Source organism: Nerophis lumbriciformis, linkage group LG32, assembly GCF_033978685.3.
Source record: "Nerophis lumbriciformis linkage group LG32, RoL_Nlum_v2.1, whole genome shotgun sequence".
NCBI lineage: Eukaryota > Metazoa > Chordata > Actinopteri > Syngnathiformes > Syngnathidae > Nerophis > Nerophis lumbriciformis.
This window is the reverse complement of record NC_084579.2, coordinates 8,603,020-8,622,821: the sequence shown is the minus strand read 5'-3', so window position 1 is coordinate 8,622,821 and position 19,802 is coordinate 8,603,020. Positions and strand designations below refer to the sequence as shown.

The following is a 19,802-nucleotide window of genomic DNA, read 5'->3' as shown; positions in this document are numbered from 1 at the left end:
TTTATTACTCAAGTAAAAGTAAGGAGTAGTCACCCAAATATTTACTTGAGTAAAAGTAAAAAGTATGTTGTAAAAAAACTACTCAAGTACTGAGTAACTGATGAGTAACATATACACACATATCATATATATATATATACATATATACACACACACACACACACATATATACACACACATACATATACATATATATATATATATATATATATATATACATATATATATATATATATATATATATATATATATATATATACACATACATTGATATGTACAGTATATAATTTATATTTATTTTTTTTGCCGTTTTTGTTTACATGTTAATAGTGTTTTAATGAATATACATGCATGTTTAACACATATAGATTCCTTTCTTTCATGAAGACAAGAATATAAGTTGGTGTATTACCTGATTCTGATGACTTGCATTGATTGTAATCAGACAGTAGTGATGACACACGTCCACGTTTTCAAATGGAGGAGAAAAAAAGTTCCTCCTTTCTGTCTAATACCACATGAAAGTGGTTGGTTTTTGGCATCTTATATGTCCAGCTTCCATATTCGTTTTTATACACTTTACAAGAAATACATTGGCGGCAAACTCCGTAGCTTGCTAGCTTGTTTGCGCAGGCTTTCGGAGACTCTTATTTTGAAAGCGCAGGCGCGATGGAGCGGCACTTTTATTGTGAAGACAGGAACTGTGCAGTCAGTCTTTAGGCTTTTGACGGGGTGTACGGTTAAAATTAAAAATGGTCTTCTTTCCTTCACACTTTTGATTGATTGATTGGAACTTTTATTAGTAGTTTGCACAGTACCGTACATATTCCGTACAATTGACCACTAAATGGTAACACCCCAATAAGTTTTTCAACTTGTTTATGTCAGGTCATGTGACCCCTGGCTCTGTTTGATTGGTCCAACGTCACCAGTGACTGCATCTGATTGGTGGAACGGAGTGAACGTCACCAGTGACTGTATTTGTTGAAACGCAGGCACTATGAAGGTCTGTCTGACAGACCAAAACAAACAAAGCGTGCATTAACAGATCGATAAAAATTAGTAGCGAGTAGCGAGCTGAATGTAGATAAAAGTAGCGGAGTAAAAGTAGCGTTTCTTCTCTATAAATATACTCAAGTAAAAGTAAAAGTATGTTGCATTAAAACTACTCTTAGAAGTACAATTTATCCCAAAAGTTACTCAAGTAGATGTAACGGAGTAAATGTAGCGCGTTACTACCCACCTCTGCGCTCGGTATACTTAAAGAATACTAAATGTACCTGCTCAAACTGCGCTGAAGGTCTTTGAGACATTTTCTCTGTTTGCTGATGGCATTGCTGCACGTCGTCTGAAGATTGGTCAACTCTTCAAGTTTCTGCCTGTAGAGTTTGTGAGTTTCCTGGAAAATGTAAAAACACAATAGACCAGTGATTTTCCGACTATGACACTAGTGCAGTTACCAGTCAAAGAGCCATTTTGACCAGTTTCACAAATTAAGGATAACAATGGGAGCCACAAAATTTTTTTGAAATTTAAAATGAAATAACACTGCATAGTAGGTATCTTTTTTGCTTTGTGCTATGTATAAACCAGGGGTCTCAGACACGCTGCCCATACCTTAATATGGAATTTGATGGCTGACAGCGTCATGCGTGCCGTGATGGTACAGCATATAGCACCCACTACAACCAGCGTGCCTGATTAGCTGCACGTTGTATGGAGCTTTCGCTTGCTCTTGTATGTGACAACAAGGCATACTTGCTCAACAACCACACAGGTTACACTGACGGTGGCGGTATAAAAAAAAAACTTTAACACTCTTACTAATATGCGCCACACTGTGAACCCACACCAAACAAGAATGACAAACATTTCGGGAGAACATCTGCACCGTAACACAACATAAACACAACAGGACAAATACCCAGAATCCCATGCAGCCCTAACTCTTCCGGGCTACATTATACTTTAATAGTATCCAATATTGCAACAAAAAATACAGTATATTATCATACTTTCCAAACATGTTTTTGTCTAAATACAAATATTTAACTTTACAGCAAACTACCCATCAAATTAATAAAAATGACAATACATTTTACGTTGTTTTTTACAGCATATTACTGTTAATTGATAAAAAAAACTACTACTGTTTTTTGCGTTAAAATTTTGTTGACTGAGCTGCCATATTTTTACTGTAAAATCTACGGTTGTTTTTAACAGTGTATTACTGTAACTGGAAAGACGGTACATTTGCTTTTTACGGTAGAAAAACTGGCAGCTAAGTTGCCAGAAAGAAAAAAGAACTTGTACTGTTTTTCTATTAACAATATAATGTTGTAAAAACCTATGTAAATTTTATAGTAAAATTTTGGCAACTAAGCTGCCATCTTTTTCCGTAAACCCCCCCCCTCAAAAAAACAGTGGTACCATTTTCCCCATTTACTGTAAAATGTAAAAAAAACAAAAAAAAAACTATTTTACAGTAAAATTTTGTAAATGTAAAGTTTTTAGACACCAAACAAGAATTACAAACACATTTCGGGAGAACATCTGCACCGTAACACAACATAAACACAACAGGACAAATACCCAGAATCCCATGCAGCCCTAACTCTTCCGGGCTACATTATACACCCCCGCTACCAAACCCCACCCACCTCAACCGAGCACAGAGGGAGCAAGGTTGGGGTGGGGGCCGAGTTTGGTGGTAGCAGGGGTGTATAATGTAGCCCGGAAGAGTCAGGGCTGCATGGGATTCTGGGTGTTTGTTCTGTTGTGTTTATGTTGTGTTAAGGTGCAGATGTTCTCCCGATATGTGTTTGTCATTCTTGTTTGGTTTTGGTTCAAAGTGTGGCGCGTTATTAGTAAGAGTGTTAAAGTTGTTTTATATGACCACCGTCAGTGTAACCTGTGTGGCTGTTGACCAAGTATGCCTTGCTGTCACGCACGTGTGCAAGCTAAAGATGTACATTGTATAACAAGTGTTGGGCTGGCACGCTGTTAATACAGATTGTAGTAAGTAAGCTGCTGAGCCGCATCAGAGTGATCAAAGAGCCGCATGCGGCTCCGGAGCCGCGGGTTGTTGACCCCTGCACTAGTGGTATGCAGGCTCTATCTAGTGCAGACCTGGGCAAAATACGGCCCGCGGGCCACATGCGGCCTATTAAGATTTTCAATCCGACCCGCCGGATGTTCTACATAATTTTTTTAGACCTTTAACATCAAAACTGTAGCCGCCATTACAATGTGCAGTGCCGTTTTCAAAGGACAGAAAGTCTTGAACTATAGAATGTATTACAATGGATGAAATCTGCGCTTTTGGGTGTTGTAGGAGTTATTACGGTAATCTACGTCACAGCAGCTCAGACCAGGAACAAAGCAGAGTGGGCGGGGTTTATTTTCGGAGCAGCAAGCCCGAAACGCGTGTGTCAGGAACAGATGCGAAAGCTAATTTTTTACAACAAATTTCTGCACAAAAGTGATAATATATCATATTGTAGGTGTTTATTACACTTTGCATTCATATTTTGCTGTCTGTTACATTTTTGTTGTGTTTTGCTTGATTGTGAAATATCTAGGAGCTGGTCTGAGAAGTAAAAGAGGAGCGACGTTCATATGTTGTTAATATTCAGTGTTTTATTGTTCATAGTTAATATTGTAAATCCTATTTTCTTTATTTTAATGCCCATTTTGGGTGTTCCATTCAGTAAAAAACTGTAAAATTCCACTACGTTTTTTTGAGGTGGTCTGTCATGACTTTTTTTTAATTCTATCGGACATTGTGACTTTTGGTATTAGTGTTCCTAAAAAAAAGAAAGACCAAAACACACATACTGTACAGTAGATTTTTACAGATAAATGTGTATATATAATTTATACACACATACATATTGCCCCCCCCCAGCCACATTCTTTCTCTCATGTGATCAATTTCTGCATAAAAAGGGATAACGTCATATTGTAGGTGTTTATTACCCTTTGCGATGTTCATATGTTGTTAATATTCAGTGTTTTATTGGGCATAGTTAATATTGTAAATCCTATTTTCTTTATTTTAATGCCCATTTTGGGTGTTCCATTCAGTAAAAAACTGTAAAATTCCATTCTGTTTTTTTGAGGTAGTCTGTCATAACGTTTTTAGAATTCTATCGGACATTGTGACTTTTGGTATTAGTGTTCCTAAAAAAAGAAAGACCAAAACACACATATTGTACAGTGGATTTTTACAGATAAATGTGTATATAAAATTTATACACACATACATATTGCCCCCCCCCGGCCATATTTTTTCTCTCATGTGATCAATTTCTGCATAAAAGGGATAACGTCATATTGTAGGTGTTTATTACCCTTTGCGTTCATATTTTGCGGTTTGTTACATTTTTGTTTTGCTTGATTGTAAAAGATGTCTATCTAGGAGCTGGTCTGAGAAGTAAAAGAGGAGCGACGTTCATATGTTGTTAATATTCAGTGTTTTATTGGGCATAGTTAATATTGTAAATCCCACTTTCTTTATTTTAATGCCCATTTTGGGTGTCCAATTCAGTAAAAAACTGTAAAATTCCATTCTGTTTTTTTGAGGTAGTCTGTCATAACGTTTTTAGAATTCTATCGGACATTGTGACTTTTGGTATTAGTGTTCCTAGAAAAAGAAAGACCAAAACACACATACTGTACAGTAGTTTTTTACAGCTTAATGTGTATATATAATTTATACACACATACACATTGGCCCCTCCCCGGCCATATTTTTTCTCTCATGTGATCAATTTAGGAATAACGTCATATTGTAGGTGTTTATTACCCTTTACGTTCATATTTTGCTGTTTGTTACTTTTTTGTTTTGCTGGATTGTAAAAGATGTCTATCTAGGAGCTGGTCTGAGAAGTAAAAGAGGAGCGACGTTCATATGTTGTTAATATTCAGTGTTTTATTGGGCATAGTTAATATTGTAAATCCTATTTTCTTTATTTTAATGCCCATTTTGGGTGTTCCATTCAGTAAAAAACTGTAAAATTCCATTACGTTTTTTGAGGTAGTCTGTCATGACTATTTTAAAATTCTATCGGACATTGTGACTTTTGGTATTAGTGTTCCTAAAAAAAGAAAGACTAAAACACACATACTGTACAGTAGATTTTTACAGATCAATGTGTATATATAATTTATACACACATACACATTGGCCCCTCCCCGGCCATATTTTTTCTCTCATGTGATCAATTTAGGAATAACGTCATATTGTAGGTGTTTATTACCCTTTACGTTCATATTTTGCTGTTTGTTACATTTTTGTTTTGCTTGATTGTAAAAGATGTCTATCGAGGAGCTGGTTTAAGAAGTAAAAAAGGAGCGACGTTCATATGTTGTTAATATTCAGTGTTTTATTGGTCATAGTTAATATTGTAAATCCCACTTTCTTTATTTTCATGCCCATTTTGGGTGTCCAATTCAGTAAAAAACTGTAAAATTCCATTCTGTTTTTTTGAGGTAGTCTGTCATAACGTTTTTAGAATTCTATCGGACATTGTGACTTTTGGTATTAGTGTTCCTAAAAAAAGAAAGACCAAAACACACATACTGTACAGTAGATTTTTACAGATCAATGTGTATATATAATTTACACACACATACACATTGGCCCCTCCCCGGCCATATTTTTTCTCTCATGTGATCAATTTAGGAATAACGTCATATTGTAGGTGTTTATTACCCTTTACGTTCATATTTTGCTGTTTGTTACATTTTTGTTTTGCTTGATTGTAAAAGATGTCTATCGAGGAGCTGGTCTGAGAAGTAAAAGAGGAGCGACGTTCATATGTTGTTAATATTCAGTGTTTTATTGTTCATAGTTAATATTGTAAATCCTATTTTCTTTATTTTAATGCCCATTTTGGGTGTTCCATTCAGTAAAAAACTGTAAAATTCCATTACGTTTTTTGAGGTGGTCTGTCATGACTTTTTTTAAATTCTATCGGACATTGTGACTTTTGGTATTAGTGTTCCTAAAAAAAGAAAGACCAAAATACACATACTGTACAGTAGATTTTTACAGATAAATGTGTATATATAATTTATACACACATACATATTGCCCCCCCCGGCCACATTCTTTCTCTCATGTGATCAATTTCTGCATAAAAAGGGATAACGTCATATTGTAGGTGTTTATTACCCTTTGCGATGTTCATATGTTGTTAATATTCAGTGTTTTATTGGTCATAGTTAATATTGTAAATCCCGCTTTCTTTATTTTCATGCCCATTTTGGGTGTCCCATTCAGTAAAAAAAAACCCTGTAAAATTCCATTCAATTATTTTGAGGTGGTCTGTCATAATGTTTTTAGAATTTTATCGGACATTGTGACTTTTGGTATTAGTGTTCCTGAGGAAAAAAAAGTCCCAAATACACATACTGTACAGTGGCTTTTTACAGCTTAATGTGTATATACAATTTATACACATTATATTCTTTCTTTCAATGTGTCAAAATTAGAGACGTCCGATAATATCGGCCGATAAATGCTTCAAAATGTAATATCGGAAATTATCGGTATTGGTTTCAAAAAGTAAAATGAATGACTTTTTGAAACGCCGCTGTACGGAGCGGTACATATCCGGTAAAACACGGACGTAGGCACTATACTCTGGACTGAAGCTGTGTGCCTTCATAGTTTTTGTAGCTGTTTTGAGGCATGTTTAAAATAAAAATAAAATAATGCACTTTGTGAAAGTCAAAGTATAGTATTTCCCATAGTTGTAATGGGTATCAGGATTATCTCAGGGAGAGTATGTCCCAAATTCCAAGCTGTTTTGAGACATGTTAAAAAAAATAATGCACTTTGTGACTTCAATAATAAATATGGCAGTGCCATGTTGGCATTTTTTTTTTTTCATAACTGGAGTTGAAGTTGTTCTCTTATTTTTGGAAAACCTTGTTCCTGATTGATTGATTGATTGAAACTTGTATTAGTAGATTGCACAGTACAGTACATTTTCCGTACAATTGACCACTCAATGGTAACACCCGAATACGTTTTTCAACGTGTTTAAGTCGGGGTCTACGTTAATCAATTCATGGTAAAGTTACATTGCTTAATGCAGTGGTTCTCAACCTTTTTTCAGTGATGTACTCTTGTGAATTTTTTTTTTTAATTCAAGTACCCCCTAATCAGAGCAAAGCATTTTTGGTTGAAAAAAAAGAGATAAAGAAGTAAAATACAGCACTATGTCATCAGTTTCTGATTTATTAAATTGTATAAGTGCAAAATATTGCTCATTTGTAGTGGTCTTTCTTGAACTATTTGGAAAAAAAGATAGGTTTTTATTTATATTTATAAAGGATTTTTGAATTGTTGCTATTTTTAGAATACCGGTATTTAAAAAAAAACTCACGTACCCCATGGCATACCTTCAAGTACCCCCAGGGGTACGCGTACCCCCATTTGAGAACCACTGGCTTAATGCATCCAGCGGGGCATCACAACAAAATTAGGCAAAAATTGTGTTACCGTATTTTCCGCACTATAAGGCACACCATATTATAAGGCGCACCTTCAATGAATGGCATATTTCAAAACTTTGTTTATATATAAGGCGCACCCGATTATAAGGCGCACCTATGCATCCATTAGATGGAGCTGCGCTAAAGGGAATGTCAACAAAACAGTCAGATAGGTCAGTCAAACTTTATTAATAGATTACAAACCAGCGTTCTGACAACTCTGTTCACTCCCAAAATGAATAAACAGCTGTTTTATTATTTTACCTGTTGGAGGCTCAATATTGGTCCATATATGGAATTCTCTTTACAATGAGATAAAAGACTGTAAAAATATATTCCAATTGAAAAAAATACATAAAGACAGAACAATAAGATCATATGGACATCCATAAGTGTTTACATTTTGCTTTATATTTATTTTACTTATTTTTTGCCTAGTTTTGTATTTGTATCATCCCGTGAGGTGTATATTATTTTTTATATTATTATTTTTTTGTTTTTTTTTTGTTCGGTTTGTACTTCATGAAGTTTTGCACTTGTTGTGTTTTTTTTTGTTTGTTTTTATTATATTTGGATGTAATTGTTGGTTTATATGATATCCATTAAGTAAGACTACGTATTATGTTGAAGAGGGCAGGAAAATATACGATTTTTCTTCATCCTGCTCCTTCTCAGGCATTGGTGTGTAAATGTATAATTGAATAATTGAGGTATAAGTGTTTATCGATCAAAGATGTACATCAATGAAGGAGATAAATAAAAAAATTAAAATATTGGTCCATATATAAGGCGCACCGGATTATAAGGCGCACTGTCAGCTTTTGACAAAATTGGAGGTTTTTGGGTGCGCCTTATAGTGCGGAAAATACGGTAATTCCACGACTGTATATATCGGTATCGGTTGGTATCAGAATCGGTAATTAAGAGTTCGATAATATCGGAATATCGGCAAAAAAGCCAGCTCTGATCTAGTGGGTCACCAAAGAATCACTTAAATATTCCAACAGTCTTACTCATACTTGCCAACCCTCCCGAATTTTCCGGGAGACTCCCGAAATTCAGCGCCTCTCCCGAAAACCTCCCGGGACAAATATTCTCCCGAAAATCTCCCGATTTTCAGCCGGAGCTGGAGGCCACGCCCCCTCCAGCTCCATGCGGACCTGAGTGAGGACAGCCTTTTTTCACGACGGGAGGATAACAGGGTGACAAGAACTAAATCATCCAGACTAGAGATACAGTAAATTGTATTATTATGTTTATTTTACCTAAAAATAAATATATTTATTAATTAAAAAAAAAAAAAACTAAATCTTTTTTTTTTTATTTTGCTACAAACATCAAAATTAATTGTATTTTTATTTGTATTTTTTCGTGACTCCTTATTAGATCCAGCCATAGAATTATACATTAAAATAAACATATTTGAAATAATTGATTTTAAATTATCATAATAATTCATTTAAAATTACCATATTTAATTATTAAAATAATTGCTTGTTTATCAACAACTTTAGCATTTTATTCATTACATTTTGAAGCTCTCAGAAGCCAAGTTATGTTATATTCCTTAATATCTATTTATGCAAGTTTGAAGTATCAATTATCTAAACACAGTTTTGTTTGCATATTTTCAGGATGTATATATACACACACACACACACACACACACACACACACACACACACACACACACACACACACACACACACACACACACACACACACACACACACACACACACACACACACACACACACACACACACACACACACACACACACACACACACACACACACACACACACACACACACACACACACACACACACACACACACACACACACACAGGTAAAAGCCAGTAAATTAGAATATTTTGAAAAACTTGATTTATTTCAGTAATTGCATTCAAAAGGTGTAACTTGTACATTATATTTATTCATTGCACACAGACTGATGCATTCAAATGTTTATTTCTTTTAATTTTGATGATTTGAAATGAAAATCCAAAATTCCGTGTGTCACAAAATTAGAATATTACTTAAGGCTAATACAAAAAAGGGATTTTTAGAAATGTTGGCCAACTGAAAAGTATGAAAATGAAAAATATGAGCATGTACAATACTCAATACTTGGTTGGAGCTCCTTTTGCCTCAATTACTGCGTTAATGCGGCGTGGCATGGAGTCGATGAGTTTCTGGCACTGCTCAGGTGTTATGAGAGCCCAGGTTGCTCTGATAGTGGCCTTCAACTCTTCTGCGTTTTTGGGTCTGGCATTCTGCATCTTCCTTTTCACAATACCCCACAGATTTTCTATGGGGCTAAGGTCAGGGGAGTTGGCGGGCCAATTTAGAACAGAAATACCATGGTCCGTAAACCAGGCACGGGTAGATTTTGCGCTGTGTGCAGGCGCCAAGTCCTGTTGGAACTTGAAATCTCCATCTCCATAGAGCAGGTCAGCAGCAGGAAGCATGAAGTGCTCTAAAACTTGCTGGTAGACGGCTGCGTTGACCCTGGATCTCAGGAAACAGAGTGGACCGACACCAGCAGATGACATGGCACCCCAAACCATCACTGATGGTGGAAACTTTACACTAGACTTCAGGCAACGTGGATCCTGTGCCTCTCCTGTCTTCCTCCAGACTCTGGGACCTCGATTTCCAAAGGAAATGCAAAATTTGCATGGTTGGGTGATGGTTTGGGGTGCCATGTCATCTGCTGGTGTCGGTCCACTCTGTTTCCTGAGATCCAGGGTCAACGCAGCCGTCTACCAGCAAGTTTTAGAGCACTTCATGCTTCCTGCTGCTGACCTGCTCTATGGAGATGGAGATTTCAAGTTCCAACAGGACTTGGCGCCTGCACACAGCGCAAAATCTACCCGTGCCTGGTTTACGGACCATGGTATTTCTGTTCTAAATTGGCCCACCAACTCCCCTGACCTTAGCCCCATAGAAAATCTGTGGGGTATTGTGAAAAGGAAGATGCAGAATGCCAGACCCAAAAACGCAGAAGAGTTGAAGGCCACTATCAGAGCAACCTGGGCTCTCATAACACCTGAGCAGTGCCAGAAACTCATCGACTCCATGCCACGCCGCATTAACGCAGTAATTGAGGCAAAAGGAGCTCCAACCAAGTATTGAGTATTGTACATGCTCATATTTTTCATTTTCATACTTTTCAGTTGGCCAACATTTCTAAAAATCCCTTTTTTGTATTAGCCTTAAGTAATATTCTAATTTTGTGACACACGGAATTTTGGATTTTCATTTGTTGCCACTTCAAATCATCAAAATTAAATGAAATAAACATTTGAATGCATCAGTCTGTGTGCAATGAATAAATATAATGTACAAGTTACACCTTTTGAATGCAATTACTGAAATAAATCAAGTTTTTCAAAAATATTCTAATTTACTGGCTTTTACCTGTGTATATATATATATATATATATATATATATATGTGTGTGTGTATGAAATACTTGACTTGGTCAATTCTAACTGTCAATATACTCCTCCCCTCTTAACCACGCCCCCGACCACGCCCCCACCCCCCGAAATCAGAGGTCTCAAGGTTGGCAAGTATGGTCTTACTGTTCAAACTGTGTAATGTTACAATGGCCAAAAATATTTTAAAAAAAAAAAGATGGTTAAATAAAACATTTACCTCGTTTTTAGTAAATATACTTAGACCTACTATGCTACTGTATTTTAATGTTAGTCATTATAGTGGTGCTTGGCGAGTCACGTCTTTTCTGAAGTGGTACCACTGCAATAGACAGAACTGTATGTACATTTGTAGCGGAAAGAAAAGAAAAAAGACAAATTAATTCTACTTACTGTGAAAATGTGTCGGTGTCCACGAAAAGTCATCTTTTGAGAAGACACATTTAATATTAGATGCAGCTCAAGCAGGTGTGCCTAATAATATGACTCCCCATAAATGAGCTATCCCTGGTACAGTTCAGCCATGAAAAATTCCCAACGGGTCAGCTCTAGATTTTTTAAAAATGTTGACCTTATTGTCGCGTCGAACATGAGGAGCGGGAACAACTGTGCCCCAATGCCACACGACCACCTTTTAAACCCGGCCAGCGTTGTTTTGTGTGGGTAGCATGGAAAGACTGTTTGCCAACTCGCTTGCTAACCTGAGCTAGCTATGATGCATTCAAGGACCCTGGAATCATTTCATCCTGGGGAGAAACGGCAAGGACAAAATGTGTATAAAAATGTAATATCCACACGAGATTAAATACTATCGTTTATTGCGAGATATGTCGCACGTTGTGGTTAGCCGGTGCAGCCGCGAAACACACTAGCTGTGCGGGGAACCTGCTGCTAACGTCAACCCCGCGAACACACCGTGAAGTGCATAAACATCCGGTGAAATATTAGGTCCATTTCCAATACAATTCTATTTAAAACTTCCCTAAAAGTTGCTCACTATTGCGCTTGGGTTTGATTGTCATGATAAGAATGAACGTAAGCAGGGAGATCCGGTTCTTCCACTGTCAGTGAAGTGACATCCGCCGCGACGACGTAGCGACTTTAATTTAACACCCCGCCGAAGTCATCTTTTTCCACATTATGTGTCTTACTTGCAATTGTTGATATTCCTCGTCGAGGGCTTCCCACTCCGCCTGGAACTTGGCTATGGACATCGTTGTGCAGGTTCAGCGAGGAAGGACGGAGGAGCCTGCAAAAAAAAAAAAAAAAAAAAAAGCTCGCACAGGATGACCGTCCACTCAGCCGCACTTTAATTGGGTTGCAATGCGCATGCGCACAGCGTCTATACGCTCTTAAAACTACAAGTGTCGCAGGAATTACTTCTAGACTACCTGGAAATGCATGGAAAACATTTATGGGCTGGAAAAAAATAGCAAGACAAAAAAAATCCATCTTCTTCCGCTTATCCGAGGTCGGGTCGCGGGGGCAGCAGCCTAAGCAGGGAAGCCCAGACTTTCCTCTCCCCAGCCACATTGTCCAGCTCTTCCCGGGGGATCCCGAGGCGTTCCCATGCCATAACTATATAAATCTATATATTTTAGGAGTTCCTCATGGGGGCCTTTTGTGCCATTATGTTTTGTATTTATTTTCATTTGTGTTGAATGAATATATAAATGCACTTTCATTCTATTGACATTTTTCATTTAAGAAAACACGTCTTAAGCACTGTTTACAATTTCTTTATTCCTGAAATTTGCCTAAAAAAACATACAATAAATAGTAATAGTTTGACAAAAAAATAATCAGACAGTCATATTTATAACTAAATAAATCTATATATTTTAAGAGTTCCTCATGGGGGCTTTTTGTGCCATTCTGTTTTTAATTTATTTTCAAGGTATTTGTGTTGAATGATGCAATTTCATTCTATTGACACATCTTAAATTTTGTTTACAACTTCTTTATTCCTGAAATTTGCCTAAAAAACATACAATAAATAGTAATAGTTTGACAAAAAAAATACTCACACAGCCATATTCATAACTATATAAATATATATATTTTAGGAGTTTCTCATAGGGCCTTTTTTTGCCATGTTTTTTTTATTTATTTTCAAGGCATTTGTGTTGCAATTTCATTCTATTGACACATCTTAAACATCTTTTTGTCATGACTTGGTCTTGGGTGTTTGCTTTTCCGGGATGCAACGGAAAGTTGGCTCGGGCGAGACGGGAATGTAAGTACATTTTTTATTTAAAGACTATAAATACAAAAAAAAAAAGGATCAAACAAAAAGCGCGCACAGAGGCGGAGAATAAACTATGAAACCAAAAGACTATAGCAAAAAAAGTACAAATGAAAAGCACGCACAGTGGCGGAGAACAAACTATGAAAAACAAAAAGACTATAAACATGGAACAAAAACTTACTATGACAAGGGACATGAAGCAGGATCTTAGAGGATGAAGAGTGTACAGAAGCATAAATGTGGAGAGGTCGTCAGAAAGACAAACTGAAAAACACTGAACTTAAATACTACAGACATGATTAACAAAAACAGGTGCGTGACTCAAGACGTGAAACAGGTGCGTGACGTGACAGGTGAAAACTAATGGGTTGCTATGGTGACAATCAAGAGTGCACAATGGGTCCAAATGTGGAACAGGTGAAACTAATGGGGTAATCATGGAAACAAGACAAGGGAGTGAAAAGACAGAAACTAAAGAGTCCTATAACTAAACAAAACATGACTTAAAACAAAACATGATTACACAGACATGACACTTTTACAATTTCTTTATTCCTGAAATTTGCCTAAAAAAACATACAATAAATAGTAATAGTTTGACAAAAAAAATAATCAGACAGTCATATTTATAACTAAATAAATCTATATATTTTAGGAGTTCCTCATGTTTTTTTTTTTGTGTCATTCTGTTTTTAATCTATTTTCAAGGTATTTGTGTTGAATGATGCAATTTCATTCTATTGACACATCTTACATTTTGTTTACAATTTCTTTATTCCTGAAATTTGCCTAAAAAACATACAATAAATAGTAATAGTTTGACAAAAAAAATCACACAGCCATATTCATAACTATATAAATATATATATTTTAGGAGTTTCTCATAGGGCCTTTTTTTTGTCATCCTACCATCCGTTTATGTTTTTTATTTATTTTCAAGGCATTTGTGCTGCAATTTCATTCTATTGACACATCTTAAACATCTTTTACAATTTCTTTATTCCTGAAATTTGCCTAAAAAAACATACAATAAATAGTAATAGTTTTACAAAAAAATAATCAGACAGTCATATTTATAACTAAATAAATCTATATATTTTAGGAGTTCCTCATGGGGGCTTTTTGTGCCATTCTGTTTTTAATTTATTTTCAAGGTATTTGTGTTGAATGATGCAATTTCATTCTATTGACACATCTTAAATATTGTTTACAATTTCTTTATTCCTGAAATTTGCCTAAAAAACATACAATAAATAGTAATAGTTTGACCAAAAAAAAAATCACACAGCCATATTCATAACTATATAAATATATATATTTTAGGAGTTTCTCATAGGACCTTTTTTTGTCATCCTACCATCCGTTTATGTTTTTTATTTATTTTCAAGGCATTTGTGTTGCAATTTCATTCTATTGACACACCTTAAACATCTTTTTGTCATGACTTGGTCTTGGGTGTTTGCTTTTCCGGGATGCAACGGAAAGTTGGCTCGGGCGAGACGGGAATGTAAGTACATTTTTTATTTAAAGACTATAAATACAAAAAAAAAGGATCAAACAAAAAGCGCGCACAGAGGCGGAGAATAAACTATGAAACCAAAAGACTATAGCAAAAAAGTACAAATGAAAAGCACGCACAGTGGCGGAGAACAAACTATGAAAAACAAAAAGACTATAAACATGGAACAAAAACTTACTATGACAAGGGACATGAAGCAGGATCTTAGAGGATGAAGAGTGTACAGAAGCATAAATGTGGAGAGGTCGTCAGAAAGACAAACTGAAAAACACTGAACTTAAATACTACAGACATGATTAACGAAAACAGGTGCGTGACTCAAGACGTGAAACAGGTGCGTGACGTGACAGGTGAAAACTAATGGGTTGCTATGGTGACAATCAAGAGTGCACAATGAGTCCAAACGTGGAACAGGTGAAACTAATGGGGTAATCATGGAAACAAGACAAGGGAGTGAAAAGACAGAAACTAAAGAGTCCTATAACTAAACAAAACATGACTTAAAACAAAACATGATTACACAGACATGACACTTTTACAATTTCTTTATTCCTGAAATTTGCCTAAAAAAACATACAATAAATAGTAATAGTTTGACAAAAAAAAAAATCAGACAGTCATATTTATAACTAAATAAATCTATATATTTTAGGAGTTCCTCATGTTTTTTTTTTTGTGTCATTCTGTTTTTAATCTATTTTCAAGGTATTTGTGTTGAATGATGCAATTTCATTCTATTGACACATCTTAAATTTTGTTTACAATTTCTTTATTCCTGAAATTTGCCTAAAAAACATACAATAAATAGTAATTGTTTGACAAAAAAAATAATCACACAGCCATATTCATAACTATATAAATATATATATTTTAGGAGTTTCTCATAGGGCCTTTTTTTGCCATCCATCCATCTGCTTATGTTTTTTATTTATTTTCAAGGCATTTGTGTTGCAATTTCATTCTATTGACACATCTTAAACATCTTTTACAATTTCTTTATTCCTGAAATTTGCCTAAAAAAACATACAATAAATAGTAATAGTTTGACAAAAAAATAATCAGACAGTCATATTTATAACTAAATAAATCTATATATTTTAGGAGTTCCTCATGGGGGCTTTTGTGCCATTCTGTTTTTAATTTATTTTCAAGGTATTTGTGTTGAATGATGCAATTTCATTCTATTGACACATCTTAAATATTGTTTACAATTTCTTTATTCCTGAAATTTGCCTAAAAAACATACAATAAATAGTAATAGTTTGACAAAAAAAAAAATCACACAGCCATATTCATAACTATATAAATATATATATTTTAGGAGTTTCTCATAGGACCTTTTTTTGTCATCCTACCATCCGTTTATGTTTTTTATTTATTTTCAAGGCATTTGTGTTGCAATTTCATTCTATTGACACATCTTAAACATCTTTTACAATTTCTTTATTCCTGAAATTTGCCTAAAAAAACATACAATAAATAGTAATAGTTTGACAAAAAAATAATCAGACAGTCATATTTATAACTAAATAAATCTATATATTTTAGGAGTTCCTCATGGGGGCTTTTTATGCCATTCTGTTTTTAATTTATTTTCAAGGTATTTGTGTTGAATGGTGCAATTTCATTCTATCGACACATCTTAAATATTGTTTACAATTTCCATCCATCCATCCATCCATCTTCTTCCGCTTATCCGAGGTCGGGTCGCGGGGGCAGCAGCCTAAGCAGGGAAGCCCAGACTTCCCTCTCCCCAGCCACTTCGTCCAGCTCCTCCCGGTGGATCCCGAGGCGTTCCCAGGCCAGCCGGGAGACATAGTCTTCCCAACGTGTCCTGGGTCTTCCCCGTGGCCTCTTACAATTTCTTTATTCCTGAAATTTGCCTAAAAAACATACAATAAATAGTAATAGTTTGACAACAAAAAAAAATCACACAGCCATATTCATAACTATATAAATATATATATTTTAGGAGTTTCTCAGAGGGCCTTTTTTGCCATCCATCCATCCGCTTATGTTTTTTATTTATTTTCAAGGCATTTGTGTTGCAATTTCATTCTATTGACACATCTTAAACATCTTTTACAATTTCTTTATTCCTGAAATTTGCCTAAAAAAACATACAATAAATAGTATTAGTTTGACAAAAAAATAATCACACAGTCATATTTATAACTAAATAAATATATATATTTTAGGAGTTCCTCATGGGGGCTTTTTGTGCCATTCTGTTTTTAATTTATTTTCAAGGTATTTGTGTTGAATGGTGCAATTTCATTCTATTGACACATCTTAAATTTTGTTTACAATTTCTTTATTCCTGAAATTTGCCTAAAAAACATACAATAAATAGTAATAGTTTGACAACAAAAAAAATCACACAGCCATATTCATAACTATATAAATATATATATTTTAGGAGTTTCTCATAGGGCCTTTTTTTGTATGAATGTTTTTCATTTATTTTCAAGGCATTTGTGTTGCAATTTCATTCTATTGACACATCTTAAACATCTTTTACAATTTCTTTATTCCTGAAATTTGCCTAAAAAACATACAATAAATAGTAATAGTTTGACAAAAAAATAATCACACAGTCATATTTATAACTAAATAAATCTATATATTTTAGGAGTTCCTCATGGGGGCTTTTTGTGCCATTCTGTTTTTAATCTATTTTCAAGGTATTTGTGTTGAATGATGCAATTTCATTCTATTGACACATCTTAAATATTGTTTACAATTTCTTTATTCCTGAAATTTGCCTAAAAAACATACAATAAATAGTAATAGTTTGACACAAAAAAAAAAATCACACAGCCATATTCATAACTATATAAATATATATATATTTTAGGAGTTTCTCATGGGGCCTTTTTTGCCATCCATGCATCCATTTATGTTTTTTATTTATTTTCAAGGCATTTGTGTTGCAATTCCATTCTATTGACACATCTTAAACATCTTTTACAATTTATTTATTCCTGAAATGTGCCTAAAATAGCAACGTTACTCAAGAAGTGACCTATTTGTTCCTTTCGACCACAAATTAAATACATTTAAAAGGCAATTTTTGATCCTACATATTAACATGAATTAATGCAATTGTTTTATGTTAAGATTTAATCCATTACGACAGGGGTGTCAAACTCATTTTAGCTCAGGGGCCACATGGAGGAACATCTATCTATTCCCAAGTGGGCCGGACTGGTAAAATCATGGCATGATAAATTAAAAATAAAGATAACTTCAGATTGTTTTTTTTTGTTTAATATTAGACCAATCACATTCTGAAAATGTACAAATCATAATGTTGTTTTTTTTACACTTAGATGTTGCAGTTAATTGTATTGTATCTTCATTAGTTGTTGTTGATACTTTCTGAATAAATGATGTGATAATGTTCATTAGTCAAATTCTGTAAAAATGAGTCTGGCAGAGTTTTAAAATGCTCCCATTGGTGTTAATTCGTAATCTATCAGAAGGTGAAATTGATGTAATTCACTCATTTTCCTCAACTGATGTACTAACATCATGTGGTTTATTTTGAATTGTTGCTTTTGGACCAGTTGTTCCTCCCAGGGAATTCAAGTCACAAGTCGCTCCCAAGCTCTTTACGACACTTAAAGCTGAGTAGAAAAACCACCAGAGACAGAATAGGTATTTTGTAATATATTTGCAAAGCTTTGTAAATATACTGAGACCAGTCGAGCATAGAACATTCAATCGCGCCGCCAAGATGGTCTGCCCCCCCCCCCCGAAAAACCCTCTCCCCTCTTAAGTCTCTCTTCCTCCCACCCTCGCAGTCATGTCCCTCCAGCCAAAACACATGCCCATTGTCCTCCGCACCTGGGAATAAGAAAAGATAAGAGAAAGGAGTATCTCTCTTTCTTACATCAGAAGATTCAAGGTTAAGCACACAGTTTTTGCAGACAACCAAAAGACCACAATTGGAAGAAAAACACTAGCTGTTTTGTAATATGATTATGAAATAAAAGAAGTAACACTTAAATTCGGATATATGTAAATATCTGCCTCCGACAATTCATATCTAGCATCGTTTACAACAAAACTTGTGAATTTGGACTCATGTCATTTATCACACGTGAAGTAAAAAGGGGATAGATATTATTTCAGAATATTTATGTGCGCCCAGAAAATGTGCATAATTACAACACAAAATGCACGGATTATCCATTTGTATACTATCACTAATAAGCAGCGTAAGTAGGTAGTGTCCAAACACAGAAGTGTTGCTTCTATCCTAACATAGCTCCGCCCCCTCTGAAGTCACAGGTGTGGTAGGGAACACAAAGAATTGTGTCACGTTCAAACACTGAGGACATCTGTTAAACAAGACAAAAGGCAAGGAATCAAACAGAGACAGAATTCAATTTGGACTCAATATTGAGGAGAGACATGGCCACTGCACTCTCTGCACAGTCCTGCACCACGCTCTGACGAAGAAGGTTTTCGTCTACTCCTTTATTCAGATGTTCAATGTTCACGCACCAACACATGTCACAGCAGGAATGGTAAGTGTGTAAAAGAGTCATTGTTTTCGGTCGCTTTGAAGTCCAAGAAGAGGATTTCTCGGGCTTGGGCTCTTCCTGGATCCAGCTGGGGCAGGTGTTGGAGGACAATGGATAACCCCTCCCGTCTCCTGACCACAGTGACTTCAAGAGGGCAGCGGGTCGTAAATAGCGTTGACCTCGGTTATCAAATAGTTGGAAGAGAGTTTGTGAATTACTTCAAAGAGAGTTCGTTTAACACTTCAAAGAGAGTTCCTCTGGGAGTTGAGCAGATCCTGCCATCTGTCCGTGTTGAAATCACAGTGGCGTTTCACGAGCATTCTTCCTCTTGTTAGGCCTCGAAAGACAGCATTCATAATACAACGTTTCTTTTGTGATAACTTACAAACAATTATTCCAACAAATTGCTTTGGCGACATCCAGTGGACACATTTAGAAACAGCAGTTTCTTTTGTTAAAACATTTCAGCTCATTTTTGTACTTAGCAAACTCATGTCGTGCGCCGGAGGAAACCTGTTGGCGGGCCGTACCTTAAACACCCCTGTGTTAAAACT

General features: G+C 35.4%; 1 protein-coding gene across 2 annotated transcripts in view; it reads right to left on the bottom strand.

The window, feature by feature from the left end:
- Nucleotides 1-12,258, bottom strand: part of tmem120b (transmembrane protein 120B) — a 37,405-nt gene extending 25,147 nt beyond the window's left edge. Inside the window, exons 1-2 of one of the 2 annotated variants that reach the window (XM_061926944.1) lie at nt 12,101-12,258; nt 1,281-1,399 (exon numbers count right to left, since the gene is read on the bottom strand). In XM_061926944.1, coding sequence (XP_061782928.1) covers nt 1,281-1,399; nt 12,101-12,163 — 182 coding nt within the window. In that variant the 5' untranslated portion in view covers nt 12,164-12,258. Of the gene's footprint in view, nt 1-1,280; nt 1,400-11,342; nt 11,601-12,100 lie in introns of those variants that run through there. The other variant, XM_061926945.2, reaches the window with a different exon arrangement.
- Between the last annotated feature and the right edge of the window lie 7,544 nt (nt 12,259-19,802).